The sequence below is a fragment of the Capricornis sumatraensis genome, chromosome 10 (assembly GCF_032405125.1).
Source record: "Capricornis sumatraensis isolate serow.1 chromosome 10, serow.2, whole genome shotgun sequence".
Taxonomy (NCBI): Eukaryota; Metazoa; Chordata; class Mammalia; order Artiodactyla; family Bovidae; genus Capricornis; species Capricornis sumatraensis.
This window is the reverse complement of record NC_091078.1, coordinates 61,160,835-61,188,742: the sequence shown is the minus strand read 5'-3', so window position 1 is coordinate 61,188,742 and position 27,908 is coordinate 61,160,835. Positions and strand designations below refer to the sequence as shown.

Here is a 27,908-nt window from a genome sequence, read left to right as displayed (position 1 = left end):
ATGTGGGAGACCTGGGTTTGATTCCTGGGTCAGGAAGTTCCCGGGAGAAGGAAATGGCAACCCACTCCATACTCTTGCCTAGAAAATCCCATGGATGGAAGACCCTGGTGTCCATGGGATCACAAAGAGTCAGACACGACTGAGTAACTTCACTTTCTTTCTTTCTACAACAAAAACAAAAAATACAAGTAAAATGAACTATATCTACTATTGTTCCCCCTCACATCATAGACACATTGGGGCAGAGGAAACACAAATGCAATCTTTGTTTCAGTATTCAAATTATATATAAAAAATTTCAGTTTCTTTACGCCTACTATGCACAAGGCACTAGAATTTAAAATGCGACACGGCAGCCGTTAATACAGGAATCATGCCTACCTTCACCTATTCATCACTCATCACAAAACCAATTTTTAAGGGATAGGATTGTCTTGTCTCTGCATTTTGCTTCCCAGTGATTGCCTTAACTCAAGGAGAAGGGGCAAAATAATGTTTTTATGTTTGCAAGGCTTTTTATTGGATTACATTAAAAACAAGGGCTCTTCAACCACAAGAGGGGCCAATAATAACTCTCTAGGTTTTTTACAGCAGCTTTTTCAAGTAGATAATTTTTTTTTAAGTGGAGTTTTTCTAAAGTATATTTAAACTGAAAAATATATATTTAACAAAATACATTAAAAGTTCATCTTCACTGTTAATGGAACTGTAAAGACACCTCTCTTCCCTTGGGCCTCGTGTTTCTGTCTCATCAGTTTTTGCCTTAACTAGATGACAATGTTTTATATAAACTGCCTTAATTTTTTTCTTATTCTACAGGATTGAGTGTTAGTGCATATAGGCTCAAAAGCACATTTTTAAAGAGTGACAGCAAGGTCTACCTTTTCCTCCCTTCAGTTTATAAGCTTTTGCTCATGAGTTCCCACACCTTAGCTGGCAACCTCTATGATTCAACTCTTTAAAACACCCATCCAACCTCACTTCCTGTCTTTGGGGTAAATTGACCTCATCTTCAAAGAAACCCTTTGCCTCTTCCACAAAATCTCCTATGCCATTCAGAGTTGTTTTTGCATTTCTCGGCTTACTGTGTGCAAGACTGAGATTGGAACTAAGCACACAGTCTGAGGTTTGTCAGATGTCCAGCCATACTTCTGAGGGCACAAAGTCCAAAAGAACAACTCAATATACCATGGCCATGATACAGTGAACAAGATACAAGGCTGCCTCCTCAGAACTTTGGAAAATACACAAAAATGCAAAAATTAACTTCTCTAATAAGCAGATAAACAGTAAATACCATCATACTCTGCTGAGGCCCTGACTTCAGAAGAGATGAAAAGTGTCAGCTGTAATATAAAGATAAGACATTCACGATAGGGACTCTATCTATCTAAGGCATCAGGAAGATTTTATCATACACTGACTTATCTATTGAGAACCAACCTCATTAGGAAGGCTGAGGACTCAAGCCCCAAAGCATCTAAACAAAATACTAAATAAACTTGCTTTGCAACCTGTAACATGTAAGCAATACTTTTAGCGAGCAGACTTCTCAGTAAGAAAAGCTTTAAAACACCATACCAAAGGTGGCAACTCTAAGGAAAGCCAGTAAGATGTGCTCAGCATATGAACAGTTTGTTAACTCAAGAATCTGATTTTAAGTATCCCGAGTTCTAAAATAAAAACTGAAACTTTTCCCCTGAATTTTCTATGTACTCTTTCTCTCTCTCTCTTTTTAAAAAATAGCATTAACATTGTACTTGTATCCTAGGCTATCAACATTTAAATTTCCTAGTAATTCCTGTTTTCTTCTCTAAGGCATTTGACTATCCATAGTATTACTAAATCTGAATTGCACAAACTGTAAATATTGTGAAACAGTGGAAGAGGTTTCAAAGTATTCTGAAGAAAATATACAGAAGTGTGGTCAGTTTCCACATAGTTTTTGGCTACTTAAATAACATTTCTAATTAGGTTACAAGTTAAGAGAATTTCATTATATTACAGGTTTGTTTAAAATGGCCTATACTGACTGGTACTATCAAGAAAGAAAAACTTATGTTTATTACTGCTCTCTATAAGCTACTCTAAGCAAGTATTCTATCTACCTCATTTAGAGAAACTATGAGGTTTTCATTTTTATTATAAATATCCAAACTGATTAGAGTTATAAATATATGTATTCCTCTGAAATAATTCCTTAACCAGTGAATGACTGAAAACTTCCAGAGTGAAAATGATAACCCCTGGGCAAATAAAGACCTTTTTTCCCCTGGAAAATGACTTCTTAAATCCTACCCAGGAAAAGAAGAAGAAAAAAAAAGAGTATGTCTCACACAAGTCACAATTTAAATGATTAACATGCCATTTTTTTTGTTATTTTTATAGTTTTATTTTTGTGTACAGATCTGCTTAACAATCAATTTCTAAAAATATGGAACGCTTCACGAATTTGTGTGTCATCCTTGTGCAGGGGCCATGCTAATCTTCTCTGTTATTATTCCAATTTTATTAGTATATGTGTTGCCGAAGCGAGCACTGAACGTCTATTATAAATAATATAGACTTTAAGGATTCATTCAGAGGCACATTTTATTCTGAAATGTGTTAGTCAGTGTTGTTTTTACTAAGTGTACCACCCATGGGACTTTAAAATCTTTTGTTAGGTTCTTTGTCACAGGAATGACATCTGCATTTGCTGGTCTGTAACTGGCATTTTGGAGAACAGGCGAAACAGTGAAGCATGGTTCCCTGTTGGTTCATCCAAGGTCAAGGAGAAGAACCATATTCACAATTCTCTGATATAATTTACGTTTATGATTCTAACTGCTCAAACTCATCCTAGTCAAATTTAAACTTTGAATTTCTTATAACAGTATCTACTGATGTACTTTGATATTTTGGAATAAAAAAATTTAAATTAACTGCAAAATGAATAATCAAGTACTAGGATTTTTTATCCTAATGTTTGTGTCAGCATAAATTTAGAACAGTTGAAATGTTTAATTCTTAAAATGTTATTGAAACTTTCTATTTATAAAGCCCCTTTGGGCTCAACCAGACATTTGAGCAACACAAAAGCTCTGTCTTCAATGATCTGACAAAACAAGGACAGAAAAACGATACTACAGGACATGATGGAGGCGCCATAAAGAAAGTGCAGGAAAACACCATGGATCTTAAAAGAAGGGAGATCACCCTCTGTTTGGGGTCAGAGAAATCAACTTGAACCAAGTCATGGAAAAATGAGAGGTAAGCAAGGCACATGTGTAGGAAACAATGAAAGACACAGCATGGCTTGAGCCCAGAGCACAGGAAGGAAATAAGACTCCAAAGTTAGCAGCCTCACTGCCTGCAAAGGGCTTGGAAGTCAGGCTGAGGACATATAATACCACCACATTGGGTGTGCGAGTGACTGCATGAGTGCTCACAGTGTCTGACTCTTTGCCACCCCAGGGACTGTAGCCCCCAGGCTCCTCTGTCCAATGAATTTTCCAGGCAAGAATACTGGAGTGAGTTGCCATTTCCTTCTCCAGGGGATCTTCCTGATCCAGGAACCGAACCCGCATTTCCTGCATCTTCTGCACTGGCAGGCGGATTCTTTACCACTGAGCCACCTGGGAAGCCCTCTACTGTGGGTGGTTGTGCTACATACTAGACTGTGCCTCTTGGGAGTGTAAAAGTAACTAACTTTCCATAAGTTATGTGGAAAGCATGGGCACAGAACATTGAGACCCCAGCTGACAATGGGGCTGGAAAGGTGATGTTGCACTTAGAGGCTACTGGACGTGGTAATAGACTCTGTGTTTGGATCAGTGGAGGTGGGGGAGGGAGAGTGAAAAGACAGTACCACATTTCTTAATCTGGAGGACCAGAAGAACCAAAAACCTAAGTTCAATTCAGTTCAGTCGCTCAGTCATGTCCAACTCTTTAGGACCCCATGGACCGCAGCACACAAGGCCTCCCTGTCCATCACCAACTCCCGGAGTTTACAAACTCATGTCCATTGAGTCGGTGATGCCATCCAACCATTTCATCCTCTGTCATCCCCTTCTCCTCCTGCCTTCAATCTTTCCCAGCATCAGGGTCTTTTCAAATGAGTCAGCTCTTCGCATCAGGTGGCCAAAGTATAGAGTTTCAGCTTCAACATCAGTTCTTCCATTGAACACTCAGGACTCATCTCCTTTAGGATGGAACGGTTGGATCTCCTCACAGTCCAAGGGACTCTTAAGAGTCTTCTCCAACACCACAGTTCAAAAGCATCAATTCTTCGGTGCTCAGCTTTCTTTATAGTCCAACTCTCACATCCATACATGACCACTGGAAAAACCATAGCTTTGACTAGATGGACCTGTGTTGGCAAAGTCATGTCTCTGCTTTTGAATATGCTGTCTAGGTTGGTCATAACTTTCCTTCCAAGGAGTAACCGTCTTTTAATTTCATGGCTGCAGTCACCATCTGTAGTGATTCTGGAGCCCCAGAAAATAAAGTCAGCCACTCTTTCCACTGTTTCCCCATCTATTTGCCATGAAGTGATAGGACCAGATGCCATGATCTTAGCTTTCTGAATGTTGAGCTTTAAGCCAATTTTTTCACTCTCCTCTTTCACTTTCATCAAGAGGCTCTTTAGTTCTTCTTCACTTTCTACCATAAGGGTGGTGTCATCTGCCTATCTGAGGTTATTGATATTTCTCCCAGCAATCTTGATTCCAGCTTGTGCTTCATCCAGCCTGACATTTTGCATGATGTACTCTGCATATAAGTTAAACAAGCAGTGTGACAATATACAACCTTTACATACTCCTTTTCCTACTTGGAACCAGTCTGTTGTTCCATGTCCAGTTCTAACTGTTGCTTCCTGGCCTGCATACAGATTTCTCAAGAGGCAGGTCAGGTAGACTGGTATTTCTATCTCTTGAAGAATTTTCCACAGTTTGTTGTGATTTACATAGTCAAAGGCTTTGGCAAAGTCAATAAAGCAGAAATGGATGTTTTTCTGGAACTCTCTTGCTTTTTCCATGATCCAGAGGATGTTGGCAATTTGATCTCTGGTTCCTCTGCCTTTTCTAAATCCAGCTTGAACATCTGGAATTTCACAGTTCACGTATTGCTGAAGCCTGGCTTGGAGAATTTTGAGCATTACTTTGCTAGTGTGTGAGATGAGTGCAATTGTGTGGTAGTTTGAGCATTCTTTGGCATTGCCTTTCTTTGGGATTGGAATGAAAACTGACCTTTTCCAGTCCTGTGGCCACTGCTGAGTTTTCCAAATATGCTGGCATATTGAGTGCAGCACTTTCACAGCATTATCTTTTAGGATTTGAAATAGCTCAACTAGAATTCCATCACCTCCACTAGTTTTGTTCATAGTGATGCTTCCTAAGGCACCTGACTTCACATTCCAGGATGTCTGGCTCTAGGTGAGTGATCACACCATCATGAATATCTGGGTAATGCCTAAGTACCTAAATACCCTAACAAAAACAGGAAGTTCAGGAGGTGCTCTGAGCTTTTTGTATGGTTTAGTTCAAGGGAAGGAGGTGCAAATGAGATCCTGGTTGGGACTTGTTACATTTGAAAAACCAGTTGCAAACATTTGATAATTTGATACACAATTAGAAACATCACTAGAATACTGAAGAAGGCTTCATCCTAAGGAGTTCTGAGCCCTCCCTACAGACAGGATAGCTCAAGCAGTTGTGAGTAAAAAACACAATGAAAATATAGATGGAGACAGAATCTCAGAGAGTGAATGGGGGTAAAAAACAAAATTAACTACTGGTCTCAGGTAAGACAAAAAGCAAAATGTCATGAGTTAGAATGTCTGATAAAAGTCTCCAAAGAGAGTAGCTATCTTTAGTGTCAAACACTAAAAAGGACCCAAGAAAGGTAGGTATTAAGAAAAATAGAAGTCCACCGGAATGTGACCCTGAGGAGTTCTGTGATTATTAAGAAGTCAAGAGGTAAGGATTTGGAAAGGGGAGATGGCAACAGAGAGGGGTCACTGATCTGAGAAGTCTTTTAAAAGATAGGAGAGTGGATTTCTCTATCTTATCTCCAAGGCAAAAAACCACAATCAAACTCTAATGAAAATACAGTAGGGTAAACCCACTGGAGAGGAAGCAGGAAAAAGCCCTTATTTATACTATTTGATGATTTCCATCATGTAAGTACAACCACCATGACTGATTTCAAGTTGCCAACTGCTGGCAAAATTCCTGAAATTTTAGCAATAACTCTAGACCACCACTGCAAATTGGCTAGTCTATGGTCTACTCTGCAACCAGGCAATTCCATGACAGCTTTCCTCTAAACCCAACTGATAATTAAACATTCTCTGGGACAAACCTTGCAGTAATTAACAGAAGTCTACCTAACTCTTGTTACATATTGCTTTCTCAACAGTACTGCAACTGAAAAGGATTAGATGTTGAAAACCAAATGGCTCCAAGGCATGCCCGTCTACACTAGGAATGAAAGGCTAAGAATCATATGATCCAAAAGGCCTTTGTGGCTTCTCAGTGTGGCTCAGTGGTAAAGAATCCGTCTGCAAACCAGGATATGTGGGTTTGATCCCTGAGTCCGGAAGACCCCCTGGAGAAGGAAATGGCAACTCACTCTAGTATTCTTGCCTGGGAAATCCCATGGACAGAGGAACCTGGGCGGGGGGCTACAGTTAAAAGGATTGCAAAGAGTTGGACATGATTTAGCAAGTGAAGGACAAAGAGCCTTCAAATGACCGTTGACCGTTTTATAATTGTTTCCTTTGTTAATACCATTGCCCCATCTAAACCTGAAACGTCTTAAAAATAAGGAACTGGATTCAAAGACTTCAGTTTTCTCACAATCCACTTTGCTCTTGGGACAGCTGACTGCTGATTAACCAACAACAAAAAAATTAAAGTGAGCTCTGTATCAATGCAGGACTAAATAACAAAGTATCAGTGAAGCAAAGGAAATAAGAACTAAACATCCTAGTAAACCCAATCCCAGTGAGAAGCAAGCAGAGATGGGGGAAAGCTCCTTAGACTAAATCCAGATGGGGAGGGAGTTCCAATCTACTCCCACTACTCACTGGTGGAGTGCCAGCTGCAGTCCCAGCTGCAGCTGCATCCGAAAAATGGGTACAGTAATACCTAGCACATAGGCTACACCTTAAGGTTTAATATGAACACATTAGGGAGCATCCAGCATAAGCAGGTACTTGCTTAATAGAATTCACAAGGTCACACCAGCTTATATACTGGATACTGCTCAAGTGTATCATCAAGAGCACCAAAGAGGCCCACCTCTAACAAGGGCCTATGACTGGTCAGCTGCTAAGGATAGTTTATAGTCTATCTACAGGGACCTCCTGCTGTCAACCAAAACCGCAAATTCCTTTCCTGGGTGTGCCCTGGACTTGCAAGCCTCCCAACAACATGGCGGCGAAAGAGATCCCATAAAAGTAGTCTCAGAGCCAAAAATGTTGTGACGAACTAGATGGTAATAAGCTAACAGGTTCCTATTTGTGATGACATGACATTAGGCATCTTACCTCAACAAGTAAGTTCATCAACAAACCAAAACAACAGACTTGTGAAGTGAAGTGAGTGACTCACAAAAACAAAGAAAGTCAAGGGAAGAACCTAGTTTCTAGTATTTCACAACTTTTCCCTTCTGTCATCTTTCCAAACACCCCATCTATCATGGGACTTTATATTACCCTCTGTCATTTAGGTTATGTTTCATAACGCAAATTTCTCCCAGCATCTGAAGTAGAACTGTTGTCAAAATATTAAACACATAGGGGGATTAGCATATAAATTTATTTACTTTCCAATCTGAATGACTGGCCTTGAGAAATAAGACAATAATGTTCATAGCAATGTAATTTTTCCACTAATTAACTGCTCTTCATCTACTGCCAAGTGCATGAAACTACAGATAGAAAACAATAAAATAAACAATATTTTTGTATATCAAAAAGTTTCCCATTAGAACCCTCCTAACTGTTGATGGGAATGTAAACTGGTGCAGCCACTATGGAAAACTCCATGGAGGTTCCTTAAAAAGAACATATGATCCAGCAATCCCACTCCTGGGGATATATTTAGAAAAGATGAAAACTCTAATTTCAAAAGATGTATGCACCCCAATATTCACAGTAGCACTATTTATTAAGTCCTAGCAGACAGGAAAGTAACCTAAATGTCCATCAACAGATGAATGAATAAAGAAAATGTGATGTATATATATACACACATACACACAAGGGAACACTGACCTTAAAAAAAGAATGAAAAATCGTCATTTGCAGCAACATGGATGGACCTAGAGATTACCATACTAACGGAACAAAATCAGAGAAAGACAGGTATCACAGGATATCCCTTACATGTGGAATAAAAAAAATGATAAAAATGAACTTATTTACAAAACAGAAACAGACTCAAATATAGAATACGAATTTATGAATTCCAAAAGGGAAAGGGGGGAGGGATAAATTAGGAGTTTAGGATTAACAGATACACACCACTATAAATATAACAGATAAACAAGAACCTACTGTATGGCACAGGGAACTATTTTCAATACCCTGTAATGACCTACAATGGAAAAGAATCTGAAAAGAATTTTTTTTTCCTGCACTGAATCACTTTAATGTACACCTAAACACAATATAGCAAATCACTTGTACTCTAATAAATAAATTTTTTTAAAAAAAGCTTCCCACTAGACATCTTTCTCCCACTTTCATAAAAGTTTCTACATATGTGTCTTCTGAAAACCAAACACACACATTTCTTCAGTAACACCAGACCATTTGGAAGCAAAGGAAGATCTCTGAGAGATCATTGAGTGAACTTGTTATCCATATCGTGTTAACTTTCTTTCTGTAAACTATCGGGTAAATTACACATTTTCTGAAAACTCCACCAGCCCCTTTCCCCCACTCTGCGTTCCGCCTCCCCCCGACAGCCCCTCCCGACCCGCGGCTTCTGGGGTGAACCTGGACTCTCGGTCCACCACTGCTCCGAGGAAGCGCCGCCCCTTCCTCAGGCTCCGGAGACACCCGGCCGGACAGCACTTTCGCCCTCACTCCCGGCTGCACCGAGCGCAGCGCTTAACTGAGGTCGGAAGCCGTGCTCGGAAGCGGACAGAGTGACCCGGCCGTTTCCCGTGACTCGAGTCAAGTGCAGCGACGCAGCTCAGCGCCCGTGGGTCCAGCTGGGGCAGGGCTGGGGTCCGCAGCCGTCTCTGCCGCAAAACTGCCCTCAGCAGGGCTGGGTGCCCAGCCACTCCCGCGGCCGCCCGGCGGAGCCGCTCACACGACCCCGCGGGACCCGTCGGCGTGGGGGTCAAGCGGCCTCCTGGCGCAGCCGGGGTCACGTTCAGACCCCAAGGGCGCCCGCTGAGGGCAGAGCGGGGCCAGAAGCTTCTCTTCCGCGCGCCGAGCGGATTCGCGCCGGGGCGGGACAGCCGAACGACCGGGCAGGTTAGAGCCCTTAGCACTGCCCGCGCGCCCGAGCCAGACGCAGCGTCCGAGCCAGACGCAGCTCCCGCTGCACTGACCTCTCGCTCGGGTCGGCCGAGTCCACCTCCTCCTCCTCTGCCGCCATGGCTGCCGCGCCACTGTCTGACACTGCCTCCTAGCCGGCTGACAGGCCGACTGGGACACTCGGGGCCGCGGCCGCCTTAAGGCCGCCGCCCACGCATGCGTCGCCCGCCCACTCGCAGGACAGGATGGCGCGGCAGTGCGCGTGCGCGTGCCGGGCCATGCCGCCCCACCCACCAGCCACGCCAGCGTCATCCTGTCTGACGCGCTCTGCTCAGCGCTAGGCGGGACCATCCACCTGCAGGAAACCGGCGAGACTCGTCCAGCAGCGTTAGGCGGTAACCAGCTTCAATAATGACCGTATTAATGCATCATCCGCTGATATTGAGTGTCAGGTGCTGGGCACTGGACTAGTACCTAGCAGTACCTTGGGGACTGAGGCGCGACTTGCTCAGAAAGAGCCCGGCTAGCATTCAGTAAATGTTGCATTCTCGAATGGAAATGCTTTGGTGGAGGAGCTGAGTGGCCGGCCCTTCCCCGCAGATGGGTGGCCAGAGGGATAGGACACTGACCTTTTAGTCACTCGGTATTTACTGATAATGCGGGACACTACTCCAGACCCTGGAGTTACAGCAGTGACCAATACCAGCAGCCCCTGTCCATCCCCGCTCTCTGTACACAAGGGAGGGGTGAGAAGAGTCAGCGTTTAGATACCTAAAGGTTCTTGAGGGGACATCACTAATGTAAATAGCAAAATTTCTTGACCTGTTTTCAAGTCTTTTAGCTATCAGATACTGCCTGCATTTGTATTGCTATCGCTGCCTACCGTTCATTCTTTACTATTTACCATTGGCCCACTATGTGCCCACTCTGTGCTTTGTTGTTCAGTCACTCAGTGGTGTCTCAGCCTTTGGGACCCAATGGACTGCAGCACTCCAGGCTTCCCTGTCCTTACCTATCTCCCGGAGTTTGCTCAGACTCATGTCCATTGAGTCCATGATGCCATCCAACCACTCTCTTCTAGGCACTAAGAAACAATGGATTGAAATAAGACTCCCGCTTTATGGAACCGACTCTAACGTATTGGGCTTCCCAGGTGGCCGTAGTGGTAAAGAACCCACCTGCCAATGCAGGAGACCCAGGAGACACAGGTTTGATCCCTGGGTCAGGAGGATCCTCTGGTGGAGATGCCAACCCACCCCACTATTCTTGCATGGAGAATCCCATGGACAGGGAGCCTGGCAGGCTACAGTCCATAGGATGACAAAGAGCTGGACCTGACTGAAGCAACTTAGCATGCATTGTGGACACACTGTAATATATTACCCTTTATTTTAGATGCAGTTCCTCACTTTCCTTCCCTGATTCTACTCTCTCTCTGTAGCCTCCTTCTCTCTCCTCTGAGCCCCCCAACCCAGAGAGTGTCTGGCACTCATCTGGTACTCAGATTCTCAGCCTTGTCTAGTTGTTGTGGCTTTTTAATGGACATTATTGAATATACTTCCAACTACACTGGGAGTTCCTTGAGGATAGGGATGGTGTCCTCTGTGATTGAGGGGAGAAAAAGCAACTTACTGTCTTTTCAGTTCAGTTCAGTTCAGTTGCTCAGTCATGTCCGACTCTTTGCGACCCCATGAATCACAGCACTCCAGGCCTCCCTGTCCATCACCAACTCCCGGAATTCACTCAAACTCACGTCCATCGAGTTCGTGATGCCATCCAGCCATCTCATCCTCGGTCGTCCCCTTCTCCTCCTGCCCCCAATCCCTCCCAGCATCAGAGTCTTTTCCAATGAGTCAACTCTTCGCATGAGGTGGCCAAAGTATTGGAGTTTCAGCTTTAGCATCATTCCTTCCAAAGAACACCCAGGACCAATCTCCTTTAGAGTGTACTATCTTTTGGGTCATATCAATAACTGATAAGTATTTTTATTATATCTGATCCAATTCATAACTACAGTAGGGAAGAGAAAACATATAAAAGCCCTGTCCCAGGAATTCAGCATGTTACTAGAGACTTGCAGTGTGTTTGCAAAAACTGACTCTCTAACATCTCCATCTATCAGACCATATCTATACTGAGAACATCTCTTTCTGTAAGGGCCAGACTGGTTATTGAGGACTCTACTGCATGTAGTACAGTCCCAGTCCCATGGTACTGAGTTCAGTATCAAAACCTAAAAATATGAAAGCAAGTCCTGCAGCACCTTCAGAAAGTTGAACTGGCGAGTATGCACCCACAAGACTTTATGGACCTGAAGCCCGTTCTCATAGATGCCTATGGCTGCTGCACAGTAAAAAAAAAATTAAATCACCATTGATCCAATACTTAAATCTATTCATCAACTGATACAGCAGTGCATAGAGCTGTGGGATTTCGTGATCTTTCCTCACTCTGGGGGTAGCTCCACCCAGGCTTCACCTTGCTCCTGCTGGTGATGGAGCAATCCGTGACCATGGCAACACATATAAGCTGGAATTAGCCATCTACCTGGCCTCTGGGTGCTGCTTGCAGTGGAGGAACCCTGCTGCTCCATTTTTAATTCGACACCACCCTGGAGTTCCTGGACTATGTCTTCTTGGGAGGCACAAAATCTGCTGATGCAATCTATAGCTGGACAGTCCTTCCTACACCAACCTCAGTCACTGCTTGGGCCAGAACTTCTCCATCATTGCCTCCCTGTACTTTGGTGGTGATCTGAGAGCACACCCCACAAGAGTTCCAGGCCAACCTGTTGCCCTATTTCCAAATCCACTTCTTTCTGGTGACCTTCTCACCAGTTACTTTGACTAAGCAGATATTATGTTGGGAGAGCCCTTCATGGATCATAGCCTTGTCATGGCGAAGGAGCTTCTGTAACTCAATGAGACTATAAGCCATGTCATGCAAGGCCACCGAAGATGAACAAGTCACAGTGAAGAGTTCTGATGAAACGTGGTCCACTGGAGGAGGGAATGGCAAACCATTCCAGTTTTCTTTCCACGAGAACCCCATGAACAGTATGAAAAGGCAAAAAGATACGACACCAGAACATGAGCACCCCCCACCTCAGGTCAGAAGGTTCTAGTATGCTACTGGGGAAGAGCAATGGGCAATTACTAATAGCTCCAGAAAGAATGAGGAGTCTGGGCCAAAGAGGAAATGATGCTCAGTTGTGGATATTTGTGGTGGTGAAAGTAAAGTCTGATGCTACAGGAAAAATATTGCATAGGAACCTGGAATGTTAGGTCCATGAATCTAGGTAAATTGGATGTGGTTAAGCTGGAGATGGAGAAGGCAATGGCACCCCACTCCAGTACTCTTGCCTGGAAAATCCCATGGACGGAGGAGCCTGGTCGGCTGCAGTCCATGGGGTCGCTAAGAGTTGGACACGACTGAGCGACTTCACTTTCACTTTTCACTTTCCACTTTCATGCATTGGAGAAGGAAATGGCGACCCACTCCAGTGTTCTTGCCTGGAGAATCCCAGGGACGGGGGAACCTGGTGGGCTGCCGTCTATGGGGTCGCACAGAGTCGGACACGACTGAAGCAGCTTAGCAACAGTAGCAGCAAGCTGGAGATGGCGAGAGTGAACATTGACATTTTAGGAATCAGTGAACTAAAATGGACGAGAATAGGCAAATTTAATTCAGATGACCATTATGTCTACTGCTGTGGGCAAAAATCCCTTAGAAGAAATGGAGTAGCCCTCACAGTCAACAAGAGTCTGAAATGCAATACTTAGGTGCAATCTCAAAAACAACAGAATGACCTTGATTTGCTTCCAAGGCAAATCATTCAACATCACAGTAATCCAAGTCTATGCCACTAATGCTGAAGAAGCTGAAGTTGACCAGTTCTACGACGACTTACAAGACCTTCTAGAACTGACACCAAAAAAAAGATGTCCTTTTCATCTTAGAAGATTGGAATGCAAAAGTAGGAAGTGAGGAGATACCTGGAGTAACAGGCAAATTTGGCCTTAGAGTACAAAATAAAGCGTGCAGAGGTTACCAGAGATTTGTCAAGAGAACATACTGGTCATAGCAAACACCCTCTTCCAACAACACTAGAGACAACTCCACACATGGACCTCACCAGATGGTCAATACCAGAATCAGATTGTTTATATTCTTTGCTACTGAAGATGAAGAAACCCTATAGAGTCAACAAAAACAAGACCTGGAGCTGATGGTAGTTCAGATCATGAGCTCCTTATTGCAAAATTCAGACTTATATTGAAGAAAGTAGGGAAAAGTGCTCGGCCATTCAGAGATGACCTAAATCAAATCCCTTGTGATTATACAGTGAAAAAGAAGGATAGATTTAAGGGATTAGATCTGGCTTTCCTGGTAGCTCAGGAGCTTCCCTGGTAGCTGAGCTGGTAAAGAATCTGCCTGCAATTCAGGAGTCCCCAGTTTGATTCCTAGATTGGGAATATCTGCTAGAGAAGGGATAGGCTACCCACTCCAGTATCTGGGGCTTCCCTGGTGGTTCAGACGGTGAAGAATCTGTCTGCAATGCAGGAGACCTGGGTTCGATCCCTGAGTTGGGAAGATCCCCTGGAGAAGGGAATGGTTACCCACCCCAGTATTCTGGCCTGGTGAATTCCATGGACAGGAGGAGGAGCCAGGCAGGCTCCTGGGGGTCACAAAGAGTTGGACATGACTGAGCAACGTTCACACTTTCAGATCTGTTAGATAGAGCACCTGAAGAACTATAAATAGAGGTTTGTAACGTTGCACAGGAGGTGGTGACCAAAACCATCCCAAAGGAAAAAAAAAAAAAAAAAAGACAGCAAAGTGCTTATCTGAGGAGGCTATACAAATAGCTGAGAAAAGAAGAGAAGTGAAAGGCAAGGTAGAAAGGGAAAGATATACCTAACTGAATGCAGAGTTCCAAAAAATAGCAAGGAGGGATGAGAAAGCTTTCTTAAGTGAACAATGCAAAGAAAAATAGAGGAAAACAATATAATGGGGAAGACTAGAAATCCCTTCAAGAAAATTGAAGCTATTGAGGGAACATTTCATAAAAGGATGGGCACAATAAAGGACAGAAATGGGAGGGACCTAACAGAAGCAGAAGAGATTTTAAAAAGGTCAGGAATATACAGAAGAACTATACAAAAAAGTCTTAATAACCTGGATTAACCATGATGGTGTGGTCACTCACCTAGAGCCTGACATCCTGGAGAGTGAAGTCAAGTGGGCCTTAGGAAGTATTACTACAAACAAAGTTAGTGGAGGTTATAGAATTCCAGCTGAGCCATTTCAAATCCTAAAATAGGATGCTGTTAAGGTACTGTGCTCAGTATGTCAGCAAATTTATAAAACTCAGCAGTGGCTACAGGATTGGGAAAAGATCAATTTTCATTCCAGTGTTTAAGAAGGGCAGTGCTAAAGAACGTTCAAACTGCTGCACAATCATATTCATTTCTCATGCTAGCAAGATTATGCTCAGTATCCTTCAAACTAGGCTTTAGCAGTACATGGACTGAGCAGAACAAGCTGGGTTTAGAAAAGTCAGAGGAACCAGAGATGAAATTGCCAACGTTCATCGGATCATAAAGAAAACAAGGGAATTCCAGGAAAACATCTCCTTCATTGACTACGCTAAAGCCCCTGACTGTGTGGATCACTACAAAGAGATGGGAATACCAGACCACCTTACCTGTCTCCTGAGAAACCTGTATGCAGGTCAAGAAGCAGCAGTTAGAACCAGACATGGAACAACCAACTGGTTCAAAATTGGGAAAGGAGTATGTCAAGGCTGTATTTTGTCACCCTGCTTATTTAACTTATATGCAGAGTACATCATGCAAAATACCAGGCATTTCAAATGAGTCACAAGCTGGAATCAAGATTGCCAGGAGAAATATCAACAACCCCAGATATGCAGATGACCCCATTCTAAAGCAGAAGGCAAAGAGAAACTAAAAAACTTCTTGATGAGAGTGAAAGAAGAAAGTGAAAAATGCTGGCTTAAAACTCAACATTCAAAACACTAAGCTCATGGCATCTGGTCCCATCACTTCATGGCAAAAAGATGGGGAAAAGTGGAAGCAGTGACAGATTTTAATTTTCTTGGGTTCCAAAATCGCTGTGGATGGTAACTGCAGCCATGAAATTAAAAGACATTTGCTCCTTGGAAGGAAAAGCTATGACAAACCTTGACAGCATATTTAAAAGCAGAAATATCACACTATCAACAAAAGTCCATATAGTCAAAGCTATGGTTTTTCCAGTAGTCATGTGCACATGTGAGTGTTGGACCATAAAGAAGGCTAAGCCCTGAAAAATTAATGCTTTTGAACTGTGGTGCTGGAGAAGACTTTTGAAAGTCCCTTGGACTACAAGGAGATCAGACCAGCTGATCCTAAAGCAGATCAATCCTGAATATTCATTGGAAGGACTGATGCTGAAGCTCCAATACTTTGGCTACCTGATGCGAAGAGCCGACTCACTGGAAAAGACCCTGATTCTGGGAAAGATTGAGGGCAGGAGAAGTGGGCAACAGAGGATAAGATGGTTGGATAGCATCATCAACTCAATGGACATGAGTTTGAGGAGAGGGAAGCCTGGTGTGTTGCAGTCCTTGGGGTCACAAACACAGATTTTTACTTTCTGACTTAGCTACTGAATAACAACAAAGAACATGCCTGCCAATGCAGGAGCTATAAGAGATGCGGGTTTGATCCCTGAGTCAGGAAGATCCCCTGTTGGAGGGCATGGCAACCCACTCCAGTATTCTTGCCTGAAGAATCCCATGGACAGAGGAGCCTGGCAGGCTATACAGTCCATAGGGTTGCAAAGAGTTGGACACAACCGAAGTGACTACACACACACAAACACACGCATGTGCGCATGAGAAAGGCCAGACTCACCCACCCCCAATTATATAAATGGAATCATACCATGTGTAACCTTTTGAGGTTGACTTTTTTTCTCTCAGAATAACTCCCTGGACAATTCTTATGATAATTCATAATTGTCATTGAATGAATATGATAGTTCACTCCTTTTTATAGCTGAGTAGTTTTCCATGGTTGGATGCACCACAGTTTGTTTAATCAGCCACGTATTGAAAGACATCTGGGTTGTTTTCTCTCTCTCTTTTTTTTTTTTTTTGTTTTTGGATATTATTATACAAATAAAGCTGCCATAGACATTTGTGTGCAGATGTTTGCAGAAACCTAAGTTTTCATTTTTGTGGAATAAATGCCCAGGAGTGTAATTGCTGGTCACATGATAGTTGCATATTTCTTTTTTCTTTTTTTTTTAAGAAACTGCCAACTCTTTTCCAGATTAGATGTACCATTTTCTTTTCCCAGCAGCAAAATGTAATTGTTTTAATTTCTCTGTATCCTCACCAATATTTGGTGTTCTATTCTCTTTGGTTTTAGCTATCCTGGTTGACCAGTAATGATGTCCCATTGTGGTTTTCATTTGCATTTCCTTGATAACTAGTGATTTTGAGCATCTTTTCACATGCTTATTCATACACATATGTATATTCTTTTTAATGAAATGTCTATTCATTTGTATCTTTTGCCCCTTTTAGCTTAACTTTTGAGAATTTTTAATATTCTCTAGCTGTTAATCCATTGTCAGATACGTGGCTTGCAAATATGTTCTCCTACATGCAGCTTGTCTTCTTAGCCTTTTCATGTGGGCCTTTGTAGAGAAAACATTTTTTTTAATTTAATGAAATCCAATGTATTGATTTGTTTTATGGGTTATCCTTTTGGTGTTGTGTAAGTATTATTTGCCTAACCTATGGTCTTTAAGATTTTCTCCCTTGTCTTTTTCTAAAAGTCGTACGGTTTAGTCATGTTTCATTTAAGTCCATGATCCATTTTGAGTTAATATTTGTATAAAGTGAGAAGTTTGGGTGAATGGTTTTTGCGTTTGTTGCCTATGGATATCCAGTTGTCCCAGCACCACTTGTTGAAATTACCAATGGTTTTTTTTTTTAACCATGGTTTTTAATGTATTACTTGGTAGTCTCTTTTTTTCCTTTAACTATTTTTTTCTTTTTTAAATTGAAGTATAGTTACAATGTTGTGTTAGTTTCTGGTGAACAGAATATTTATCCTTTTTCATATTCTTTTCCGTATCATTTATTACAGGATATTGAATAGAGTTCCCTGTGCTTTACAGCTAGACCTTGTTGGTTATCTATTTTTTATATATAGTAGTTTCTTTTTGTTGATCCCAGCTCCTAATTTGTTCCTTATGCCCCCCTTCCCCTGTTAGTAACCATAAATTTGTTTTCTTTGTGAGACTGTTTCTGATTTGTAAATAAGTTCACTTTAGATTCCACATATACGTGAACTACTTGCTAATACTACCTACTTATACTAGGTAGCCTGTCATGCTCTTTATAAAGGCTATCTGCTGTGTGAATGATGATAGGTATTTTTCAGGGTTAAGAGATTTGTAGTGGTGCCCATGGAGATGTGGTGCTCAAACCCCTCTTCACGGAGGGACTTCCTACCCCAGCTGCTGTGAGAGTTTCAGTGGGACAGCTCCCAGCTTACTGTCCTTTCAGGGAGCGCATCAGCTACAGTGAGCTGCCTCATCAAAGGCAAGGCCTTCTCAGGAAGACTCACAGCTAATGAAGACTGGAGGTAGAGATATTAAAGGACCAACCATTTGCATCCAAAAGTGGAACAATTCTGCTGAGTCATTTCTGCTCCAGGACCCTCTGTGGCTGAGGCTGTCGAGCTCGTGTCACGGCTCAAGCTTCTCCCTCCACCCAATCCCACTTTCTCCCCTCCTTCCCACCAGTGTGATCTTGAGGGCACACCCTGAACATTCAACTCTGTCTCAGAGACTGCTTCCTGCAGATTCCAAACTGTGACCCTCGTTTTCATTCTTATTTACTGATAAGCACGGCATTTGGCTTAGGTCCTGAGAATGGCAAAAAGGTTATAACTTGATGGTCTTCACACCACTGTTACAGGAATCCATCACAACAGGAAAATTTTAATCAGAACGTCTACTCTCACAACACACCGCTGCCAAAGAGGAAGTGAGCTGAGCGGCAGGGAAAGGACAGGTGTGAGGGGTAAGAGTAGCCCAGGGACACACAAAGAGAAAGATCACAAGCGAGACACAGTGAGAGTTGTGCGATGCTGTCCACTCCTCTGTCACCGTGGCTTGTAGTGTTTCCAACGCCAGAAAGACAGATGTGTGGATGAATATCCAGACAGACAGCAAGGCCAGTTCTCCCCCAGAAACATGTGATCCAGAGTCAGAGAGGCACAACCATTGAAGTAATCCCATGCTGTACCAGGTCCTCTTCTAAGGTCTTTCTAATAAATGCATGACTTCTTAGGAAACCTAAATTGGATAGAGAAGGAAGTCATAGAGGTGATGGTCTAATTTCAATCTCAAATGCCATTGCAGTTGGAGGCAGGAAACAGAGGAAAGAAGAAGCCAGAGGGGCTAGCACTCAGTTTGCAGTCATGTCTCTTGGCCCCAGAAGATTTGAAGTCAGAATGATTCAGGGAGAGAATTTTCGTCATATCCCTTTTCTCCACCTTCCTCTTCATTTAATTACAATAGAGGAGTCCTAGATTTTCCTCTTCAGTAGAATCAGTGTTTTTAAAAAGGATTTTTCTCACCCTGTTTCACATCTTTTACCTTTTATTCTGGCTGGGTTTTTTCTGGTCAATTCATGCTGAAATAATAGGCATTCTCATAAACCAGGAAAAATGTTGCCCTCCAAATTGTTGACATTGAAAATGTCAGTTGCCTTTCTGTCTTTGAACTTCCAAGAGCAAAACTCATCTATGTAGTCATTATGCCACTGAACATTTGTAACGGGCTGGTTTATATAGTAGCAGAAAGAAGGTGTTCATACCCATAATTCCCTCTGACATTTATGTTGCCTGTTCATTTACCGCCCTTACCATTTTGAAAATGCATCCTTCAGTTTAACACAGTTTATTGAATATCCATTCCGTTTAGTCTGCACTTGTGGCAGAAAACAAACAGCAATTGGTGTCTTGGCTCTATTACATTTTCTGACAAGTGGGAAATATCTGTTTGTGATGCAATAAATACTTGGTTCTAAGTAATTCAGGAAATTGGCTTATTTAGCTTTCACTCTGCAGGGATGCACAGAGGGAGCAATTTTCACCCATCATTGATTCCACACTGAAATATGTTATGATTGTGTATGCCCACAGCTGGAGGAACTTAGTGGTGATGTGAGTGAGCTAGCAATTCATGAAAATGCTGTTCCGAATCAGTGCAAAACTAGCAATGATCTTACTGCTCACCTTTGTTGCTGGAGCTGGTTCTTGTTGGTTCATGAGTGTCTACTATTCAAATATTCAAGAATTTTGTGAGATGGATGTTAAACCTTGTGAGACTTTGAAATTGAGAGTATTTTCACCCCAGAAAGTGGCCATCACTTCATATCAGGGCTCTTTTTTTTTAAGAGCTTCTCACTGTCTATGCTATCTTAGTGGAGGAGAATTACAAAGCAGATGGCAAGCCAGAAAATTAAGGTTTCACATGGAAGAGAGAAAGAGCACAAGTCAACTAGAAATTTTCAAAGCAGTGGATGACAAGGGTATTTACAATTTTCTGTAAAGGTACACAGGCATAGCTTAGCACATTTAAGCATTGAAAAGACAGAGACCTGCCTATTAGATAAATCAAGTACAGTGATGATTTATGAAAGTGTCTCAAACAAGGCTTGTTTTCTTTTAAGTTGAATTACACAGCAGATTGCAATGATGATCCCAAAGTGAACACAACTACATAAGCACAATCCAGATTATTAAGCAAATTTTCTAGGAGAAAATGGAACACGCTGATAGAGATTAATGGAGTGGACAATCCAGAAAGGCGCATAAGTAGAGGTGGCTTGCAGCTTCACAGCATATTGAACAAGAATTTAACCTAGACGTTACAACCTGCTCCAGGCTTTTATTTTAAAAGATGCTGCAAATCAGTTTAGGAAGACTTTTTTTTTTTTTTAGCTGTGCTGATGAATATACGTTTAAAAGCTAAATTTAGGGCTTTTCTCCTTTGAAGTTTGGAAGTGTTGCTTAGCTACTTTCCGCTGTGTTTTTGTGTCGTCTCTAATTTAATATAATTTCTTCAGCTGCAGATGAGGAAAATGGGCTGTTATTAATCTTCCAAGTTCAGTAGCACATGCAATGTGTATATTGCCATTTGCTACTTTATTATTTATTTATTTGGCTGTGCTGGGTCTTAGTTGCATCATATGGGTTTTTTTCTTTTTTCTTTTTTTTTGGTTATACCATGCAAACTCAGTTGCAGCATGTGGAATCTAGTTCCCTGACCATGGATCAAACCTGGGCCCCCTGCATTGGGAGTATTAGCCACTGGACCTCCAGGGAAGTCCCTGTCTGCTATGTGAGTATTTATTAATAGTGTTATTAATGAGTCAGTCTCCCCAAACTGTACATTTAAACCATCATTTATGTACATTTGTGCCTTATTTTCTTGAGAGGAGGTTGTATGTAAATAAAATGGATCATTTTAGTGATGACACATGTCTATATGAGATTGAATCTGGCATTTTTTTGTGATCAAAATTTGTTTTCTCAGTGTAATCAAAATTTGTTTGTTCACTGTAATCAAGCCTTTCAGGCAAAATTACACAGCAGCATGAGATTATGCTAAAGGATTTCCCAAAATAATTAAACTCTCAACAGTAAATCCATTTTATAAACCTAGTTTTCCTTCCTTGAGTCTAGCAGACCTTCCTGTTCATCACCTCTGAATCTGGTCATGGAGCCGTTGGAGGAACATCAGAGTCCTAGCTAGCGGCTGCAGTTAGTTGTATTTTCATTAGTTTGCTTACCATTGTTCAGTGGGGTTGGTCCTATCTCACCTAAACTATGACAATTCCTTGAGAAGAGAAATTTGTCTTCTACTTCATTTATAAATCCCAGAAATACTTAGAACTCTATTGTAGTCTGTATACTATGGGGACCAAATAAACCCTTTTAGTTGACTGAGTTACAGCCAGGTTTAAGTAACACTTGCAAGGAATTAAAAATGCTGCCTGTTTAAGCTAATTAATCTTTCCATCATTCTTTTCATTTTTTGTAAATTTATTTATTTGGCTGCATTGGGTCTTAGTTGTGGCATGCAGGATCTTCATTGAGTCATGAGGGGTCTTTTCTTGCAGTTCATGGATTCTCTAGTCGCAGTGTGCAGGCTCGGTAGTTACAGCGCATAGGCTTAGTTGCTCCGAGACATGTGGAATCTTAGTTCCCCGACCAGGGATCAAACCCATGTCCCCTGCATTGAAAGATGGATTCTTAACCACTAGACCACCAGGGAAGTCCCCTCCATCACTCTTCACAGCTCATATAATTTCCATCATGCAAAAGGGAAATCAAGGAATAGAGAAGTTCCATTGCTTACTAACAAGTATACAGAGAGATGGTAAAAGTCGCTCAGTCATATCTTTCTCCCTGTGACCCCATGGGGGTCTGTCTGCCAGGCTCCTCTGTCCAGAATAAAAAGGACTTTTCTCTGTCTCCTTGTATCATATATGTCCTAGCATAGTGGTGGCTGTCCCAAGAGGAAGATAAAAGGCTGTCCCACTCCCTTCCCAGCCTCCACTGCTAAGGCACTCTTTTGGAGTTCTGTTTCCAGCAGTGGTAACAGATCTGCATCTATTAAAGGGCAGTTGAAAGGTGCTAGCAATGGCGGCTTTATCTATGAACCTGACAAGACTAGTTTTGTTGGCCTTCTTAGTGGGAAGCAGTAACCACTGGGATACCAGCCAAGGATACACTCTAGAGCCATAACGCAACTGTCACCAGTCAGAGCCCTCTGTTCTTATTGCCAATCGGCCCATCCAAGTAATGGTGTAACTAGTCAATTAGAACAACTGAGACCTCAGCTGTCAATTACATTTGTAAATCAGTTATACACTTGGGTCATTTAATTATAAGAATGGCGAATCCACTGTTTTTGCCCAGTTTCACTTCTGAGAATTGGAACAGATGGATTATTTTTCACCGTAATTGGAAACTTGGGAATCAAGTTGATCCGGTCATATAAATATTATGTAAAAAATACCAGCAGAATCTGCTCAAAATGTTAGGCTCTTACCCATAAGTGTCCCAACCTATTAGAAGATTAGGAATGATCTCCAGATTTAGGCCATAGAATTTCATTTAAAGGACTTCCCTGGTGGTCCAGTGGTTAAGAGTCTGCCTACCAGTGAAGGAGACATGGTTCGATCCCTGGTGTGGGAAGATTCCACATGCCATGGGGCAACTAAGCCCATGAACTGCAACTACTGAAGCCTGCTTGCACTCTAGAGCCTGTGCTCCACAATGAGAGAAGCCACTGCGATGAGAAGCCCGCACACCACAATTAGAGAGTAGCCCCTGCTCACCACAGCTAGAGAAAGCCCACACACAGCGTCCAAGACCCAGTGTGAAGGGAAGGGAAGTGAAAGTCGCTCAGTCATGTCTGACACTTTGCAACCCCATGGTCTATACAGTCCATGGAATTCTCCAGGCCAGAATACTGGAGTGGGTAGCCTTTCCCTTCTCCAGGGGATCTTCCCAACTCAGGGATTGAACCCAGGTCTCCCGCATTGCAGGCAAATTCTTTCCCAGCTGAGCCACAGACCCAGCATAGTCAAAAATAAATAAATAAATAATTTTCAAAAAAATTTTAAAAACCAAAAACTTGCTTAATGATAAAGGATAAGATTGATATCTATGATAGATAAAGATGTATATAAATATAGGCACTGTTTTTTTTTTTTTTTCTCCTCATGAGTGTCTTGTCAGCATAACATTATCTCTTTTTTTGGTTGAAAATGAAAGAAGAGAGCAATTATCTCTAGACAAAATATATAGAATCCTGGTTGCATTCCAACAGAAGATAGAATTTTGGTCTCTCATATTCATTTTTAACCATTTTAACAACTTACAGAAAAAGAGATTACCAAATTAACAGTTCAGTCCTCCAAATCCAGGATGAGTTGTTTCATTCTTTTAAGTGCAATTCCCAATCTTTTCTTAAGTTTTTAACTGTCACTACAATTAAGCCTGTAGTCAAGTGGAAGACTTCTATTTCTCTTGGGAGAAAGAAAACAGAGACATTAAGTACTTCTTTTTGTATTATCCTTAGCACTCAAAATACAGGTTTGAGTCCTCAGCTGATGTTTGCACTTTGAAGAGCATACAAATCAGAATTTGAAATAAAAACCCTGAAGCTATGATAGAAAGATAGTACTATTTTAAATGAACATGTTCTTTAACATGTAAATGACTCAAATTAGGTTGTGATATTTTGGTCATCTATGTATGATCTTGCTTCTTTGGAGTTATTATTAATAGATTAAAACTGTTCTGAGAACAAAACCAAAACTCAGTAAATAACACTGAAACCGCATGCTAAAAAGTCTTTATCAATGTATCATTAAACATCCTCAAGTTGGGAAATGTAAAAGTTAATGAATGTTTCAGATAGCAGTCCATTTGCTATTTTGCTTTCAAAGAGCACGTTTCCCACCTTTACTCATAATGATTTGAATAATGTAATCATCCATAAACCAGTTGCTCCAATTCTCATGGGGGTAATTCTCAGATATATATATATATGGGGTTACCTCATAGCTCAGTTGGTAAAGAATCTGCCTGTAATGCAAGAGACCCCACTTCAGTTCCTGGGTCAGGAAGATCCACTGGAGATGGAATAGGATACCCACTCCAGTATCCTGGCCTGGAGAATTCCATGCACTGTATGTATAGTCCATGGAGTCGACTGAGTGACTTTCACTTTCACTTTCACAGTATATATATAAAGAAATCCATCATCTTGCCTGCACTGAATGACTTTGCTAAGGCTGCCTCTAGCTCTTGTAACATCTGTGCTAGTTTAGAAGAAAAGCCCCATCCTTTCTCAAGACACTTTTTGCTTCCCTCTTCAAACAAATGTAATAAATTATAAATCTACAATATCTGCCTTGTGAATGGTGCCCCTCAAAGACTGGTATAGAACATGCACTGCACAACTGAACACAACGGCTCTTCTAGAGGGAGGAATTTTTCTGAATGTATTTCTTTTTTGTAATTTTATTTATGTATTTTTGTCTGTACTGGTTTTCGTTGCTGCATAAGGTTCTCGTTGCAGAGAGTGGCGGCTACTCTCCAGTTGCAGTGGGCAGGCTTGTCATTGCCGTGGCTTTTCTTGTGGAGCACAGGCTCTAGGGTGTGCAGGCTCAGTAGTTTCTGCTTCCAGGGTCTGGAGTGTGGGCTCAGTAGTTGTGGCTCATGGGCTTAGTTGCCCTGTGGTGTGTGGGATCTTCCCGGATCAGGGATCAAACCCATCTCTTCTGCATTAGCAGGTGATTTCTTTACCACTGAGCCGTCAGGGAAGTCCTCAAGGAGCAATTTTGTAAAGCTTTGCAGCATGTCTTTATGGCATAAGCTTGTTTTTGTTTTGTCTTGTTTTTTTTTAATGTCATCCTGCATAGGTTTTCTTCTCTGCAAGATAATGAATTCTGTGAAACTGAGGACAGTTTGGGACACATCGTCGATATTTATTATTTGTAGGTTGAGTTGGATAGAACTGAATACCGTCATTTGAAAAACATTATGAATAGTCTTTTTATCCTAAACTTTGTCCAAATTTCGCATCCATTATTTCACCTAATTTTACTCTTCTTCGAAAATATCACATTTACTGCCAAACAGCTTTTATATGAGAAGCAGAATATTAGTTGAAAGGAACAGACTTGCTGGCACATCAGAGACAAGGAATAAATGATGAGCGCTTATTATTCACTTCATCAGAAGGTGCTCCCTGAAGGAAAATACTATTGTGTTTCTTGTGAAAGGAAATTAACACAGGTATTTGTTATTATAAATAAAACTTCCACAAGTGATTTGGAGGCTGTTGACTTCTTTCAGAGATAGTAAATTATTCATTTCTTACGTTAATGTTAATATATACAACCTAATGCACACAACTTTATCAGACAAGAAATAAAAGATGCTGAATTAACACAAAGTTGGAACACAGTTGGCTTAAGATAATTATTTAGAGCTATGAAGAAATACTCAAGTCAACCTAAAACCTAGAAAATCATGATCCACTACTTTAATTCTTACATGTGTACTTTCCCTAAACCCTCGCTCTAATCCCTACCCAGAAATTCTTTGATGACAGTCTTGCTGTTTATTGAAGTTCTTTTTTTTTAATCTGCAAAAGAATTTCTGATTGCATTTTTCCTGAAATTCTTTATGGTATATCTCCCTAGAGTTCAAGTTACTGCAGTTGGTTATTGTTTTGTTTTGTTTTTTTCTAATTTTTACTTTTTGACCATGCCACGTGCCACATGGAATCTTAGTTTCCCAGTCAGGGATGAACCCAGGCGCCATGCAGTGGAATTGCAGAGTCTTAACCACTGGACCACCAGAGGAGGCCCTGTTATTTTTTTAAGTTTGATTTCCTGTTGCTTCTTTTTCTAACCACCCCAAAAGGACACCAGGCGATATCCTTGATGATTTTGCTCTGTAAATCAGTGGTTCTCCTCAATGATCAAGCAGTTTCCTTTCCACTACTTGTTGTATTTCAATCTTGCCCCATCATGTCCTCTTACCTGGGTGCAGAACGTTCCAAACACCTCTGCCTCCCACCCAGATTCTATTGTACTTGGTGATTTCTCCATTCTCACTGCTCAACTCCACTACTCTTGTGAAATTCTCTATCCTCTTGTGGAGGTATGTGTGGCAGTCACAGGATGATACGTATGTATGTGAGTGAGAAGGACCTTGTCAGATTATGTATGTGGACACTGCTGACAGGAACCGTGACACTCCAAGTGGAGAGGATGAGGGACTAGTCTTATAGACAGACCTAGCACTGGATACTTTACCATAGGGTATGCAGTCTTCTTTTTTTTCTAACAGATTTATTGATATCTAATATACATGCCATAATGTTCACCCTTTGAAAGTGTCTGGTTCAATGCTTTTGGGTATATTTACAGTGTTATAAGCATATCACTGGTGTTTAATTTCAGGACATTTTCATCTGAGCATTTTCATGTTCAGAAGGAAACATTAGCATCTCTTTCTCCCACCAGCCTTAGGCAACCACTAATTTTAATTTACTATCTCTGAAATCACCAAGTACAATAGAATCTGGGTGGGAGGCAGAGGTGTTTGGAACGTTCTGCACCCAGGTAAGAGGACATGATGGGGCAAGATTGAAATACAACAAGTAGTGGAAAGGGAACTGCTTGAACATTGAGGAGAACCACTGATTTACAGATGTGCCTGTTCTGGATATTTCATACAAGTGTTATCATACAATATTTGGCCTTTTATAACTGACTTCTTTAATTTAGCATTTGTCTTTGTTATCATATAACAACACTTAGTTCCTTTTTATGGCCAAATGATATTCCATTGTATGAACATACCACATATTATTTACCTATTTGTCAGTTGATGGACATATGATTTATTTACGGTTTTTGGTTATTATGAATAATGCTGCTATGAACATTTATGTACCCATTTTTGTGTGGACAATCAGTTCTCTTGGGTATATACCAAGGAGTAGGTTTTCTGGATCATGTAGTAACTTCATATTGAACATTTTGAAGAATAGCAAAAACATTTTCCAAAGCAGGAACAGCATTTTACATTCCCACCAGCAATATATGAGGATTCCAGTTTCTCCACATCCTGTTGTTGTCCTTTTTTTTTTTTAAAGCCGCATGGCACAGCATCGCAGCATGCCAGATCCTAATTCCCCAACTGGGGATTGAACTGATGGCCCCTCCAGTGGAAGCATGAAGTCTTAACCACTGGACCACCAGGGAAGTCCCTTGTCATCCTTTTTGATTAAAGCCACCCTACTGGTTGTGAAATAGTATCTCATCATGGTATTGATTAGCCTTTTCCACCTGATTCAAAGCACCAACTCCTTGGAAAAGACCCTGATGCTAGGAAAGATTGAAGGCAAAAGGAGAAGAGGGCAACAGAGGGTGAGATAGTTAGACAGCATCACTGACTCAATGGACATGAATTTGAGCAGACTCTGGGGGATAGTGAAGGACAGGAAAGCCTGGCTTGCTGCAGTCCATGGGGTCGCAAAGAGTCAGAAAACTTAGTGACTGAACAACAAGTGCTACTGATTTTCAGCATCTTTCTTGTGCCTATTATCTCTTTATATATCTCTTGTGAAGAAATCGCTGTTCAAGTCCTTTGTCTATTTTTTAATGGCTGTGCTAGGTCTTCATTGCTGCTCTCAGGCTTTCTCTAGCTGCAGCGAGCGTGGGCTACTTTCTAGTTGAGATGCGTGGACTTCTCTTTACTGTGGCTTCTCTTGTAGTGAAGCACAGGCTCTAGACACACAGGTT

General features: G+C 41.6%; 1 protein-coding gene and 1 non-coding gene across 2 annotated transcripts in view; both read right to left on the bottom strand.

Moving 5' to 3' along the window:
- ABHD5 (abhydrolase domain containing 5, lysophosphatidic acid acyltransferase) overlaps positions 1-9,606 on the bottom strand; it is a 38,475-nt gene extending 28,869 nt beyond the window's left edge. The window contains exon 1 of the mRNA XM_068982056.1: positions 9,553-9,606. Coding sequence (XP_068838157.1) covers positions 9,553-9,599 — 47 coding nt within the window. The 5' untranslated portion in view covers positions 9,600-9,606. The remainder of the gene's footprint in view (positions 1-9,552) is intronic.
- On the bottom strand, positions 2,429-2,539 carry LOC138088043 (U6 spliceosomal RNA). Its single transcript, XR_011145636.1, has one exon. It is a non-coding gene; the product is annotated as a U6 spliceosomal RNA (small nuclear RNA).
- Positions 9,607-27,908: the final 18,302 nt, after the last annotated feature.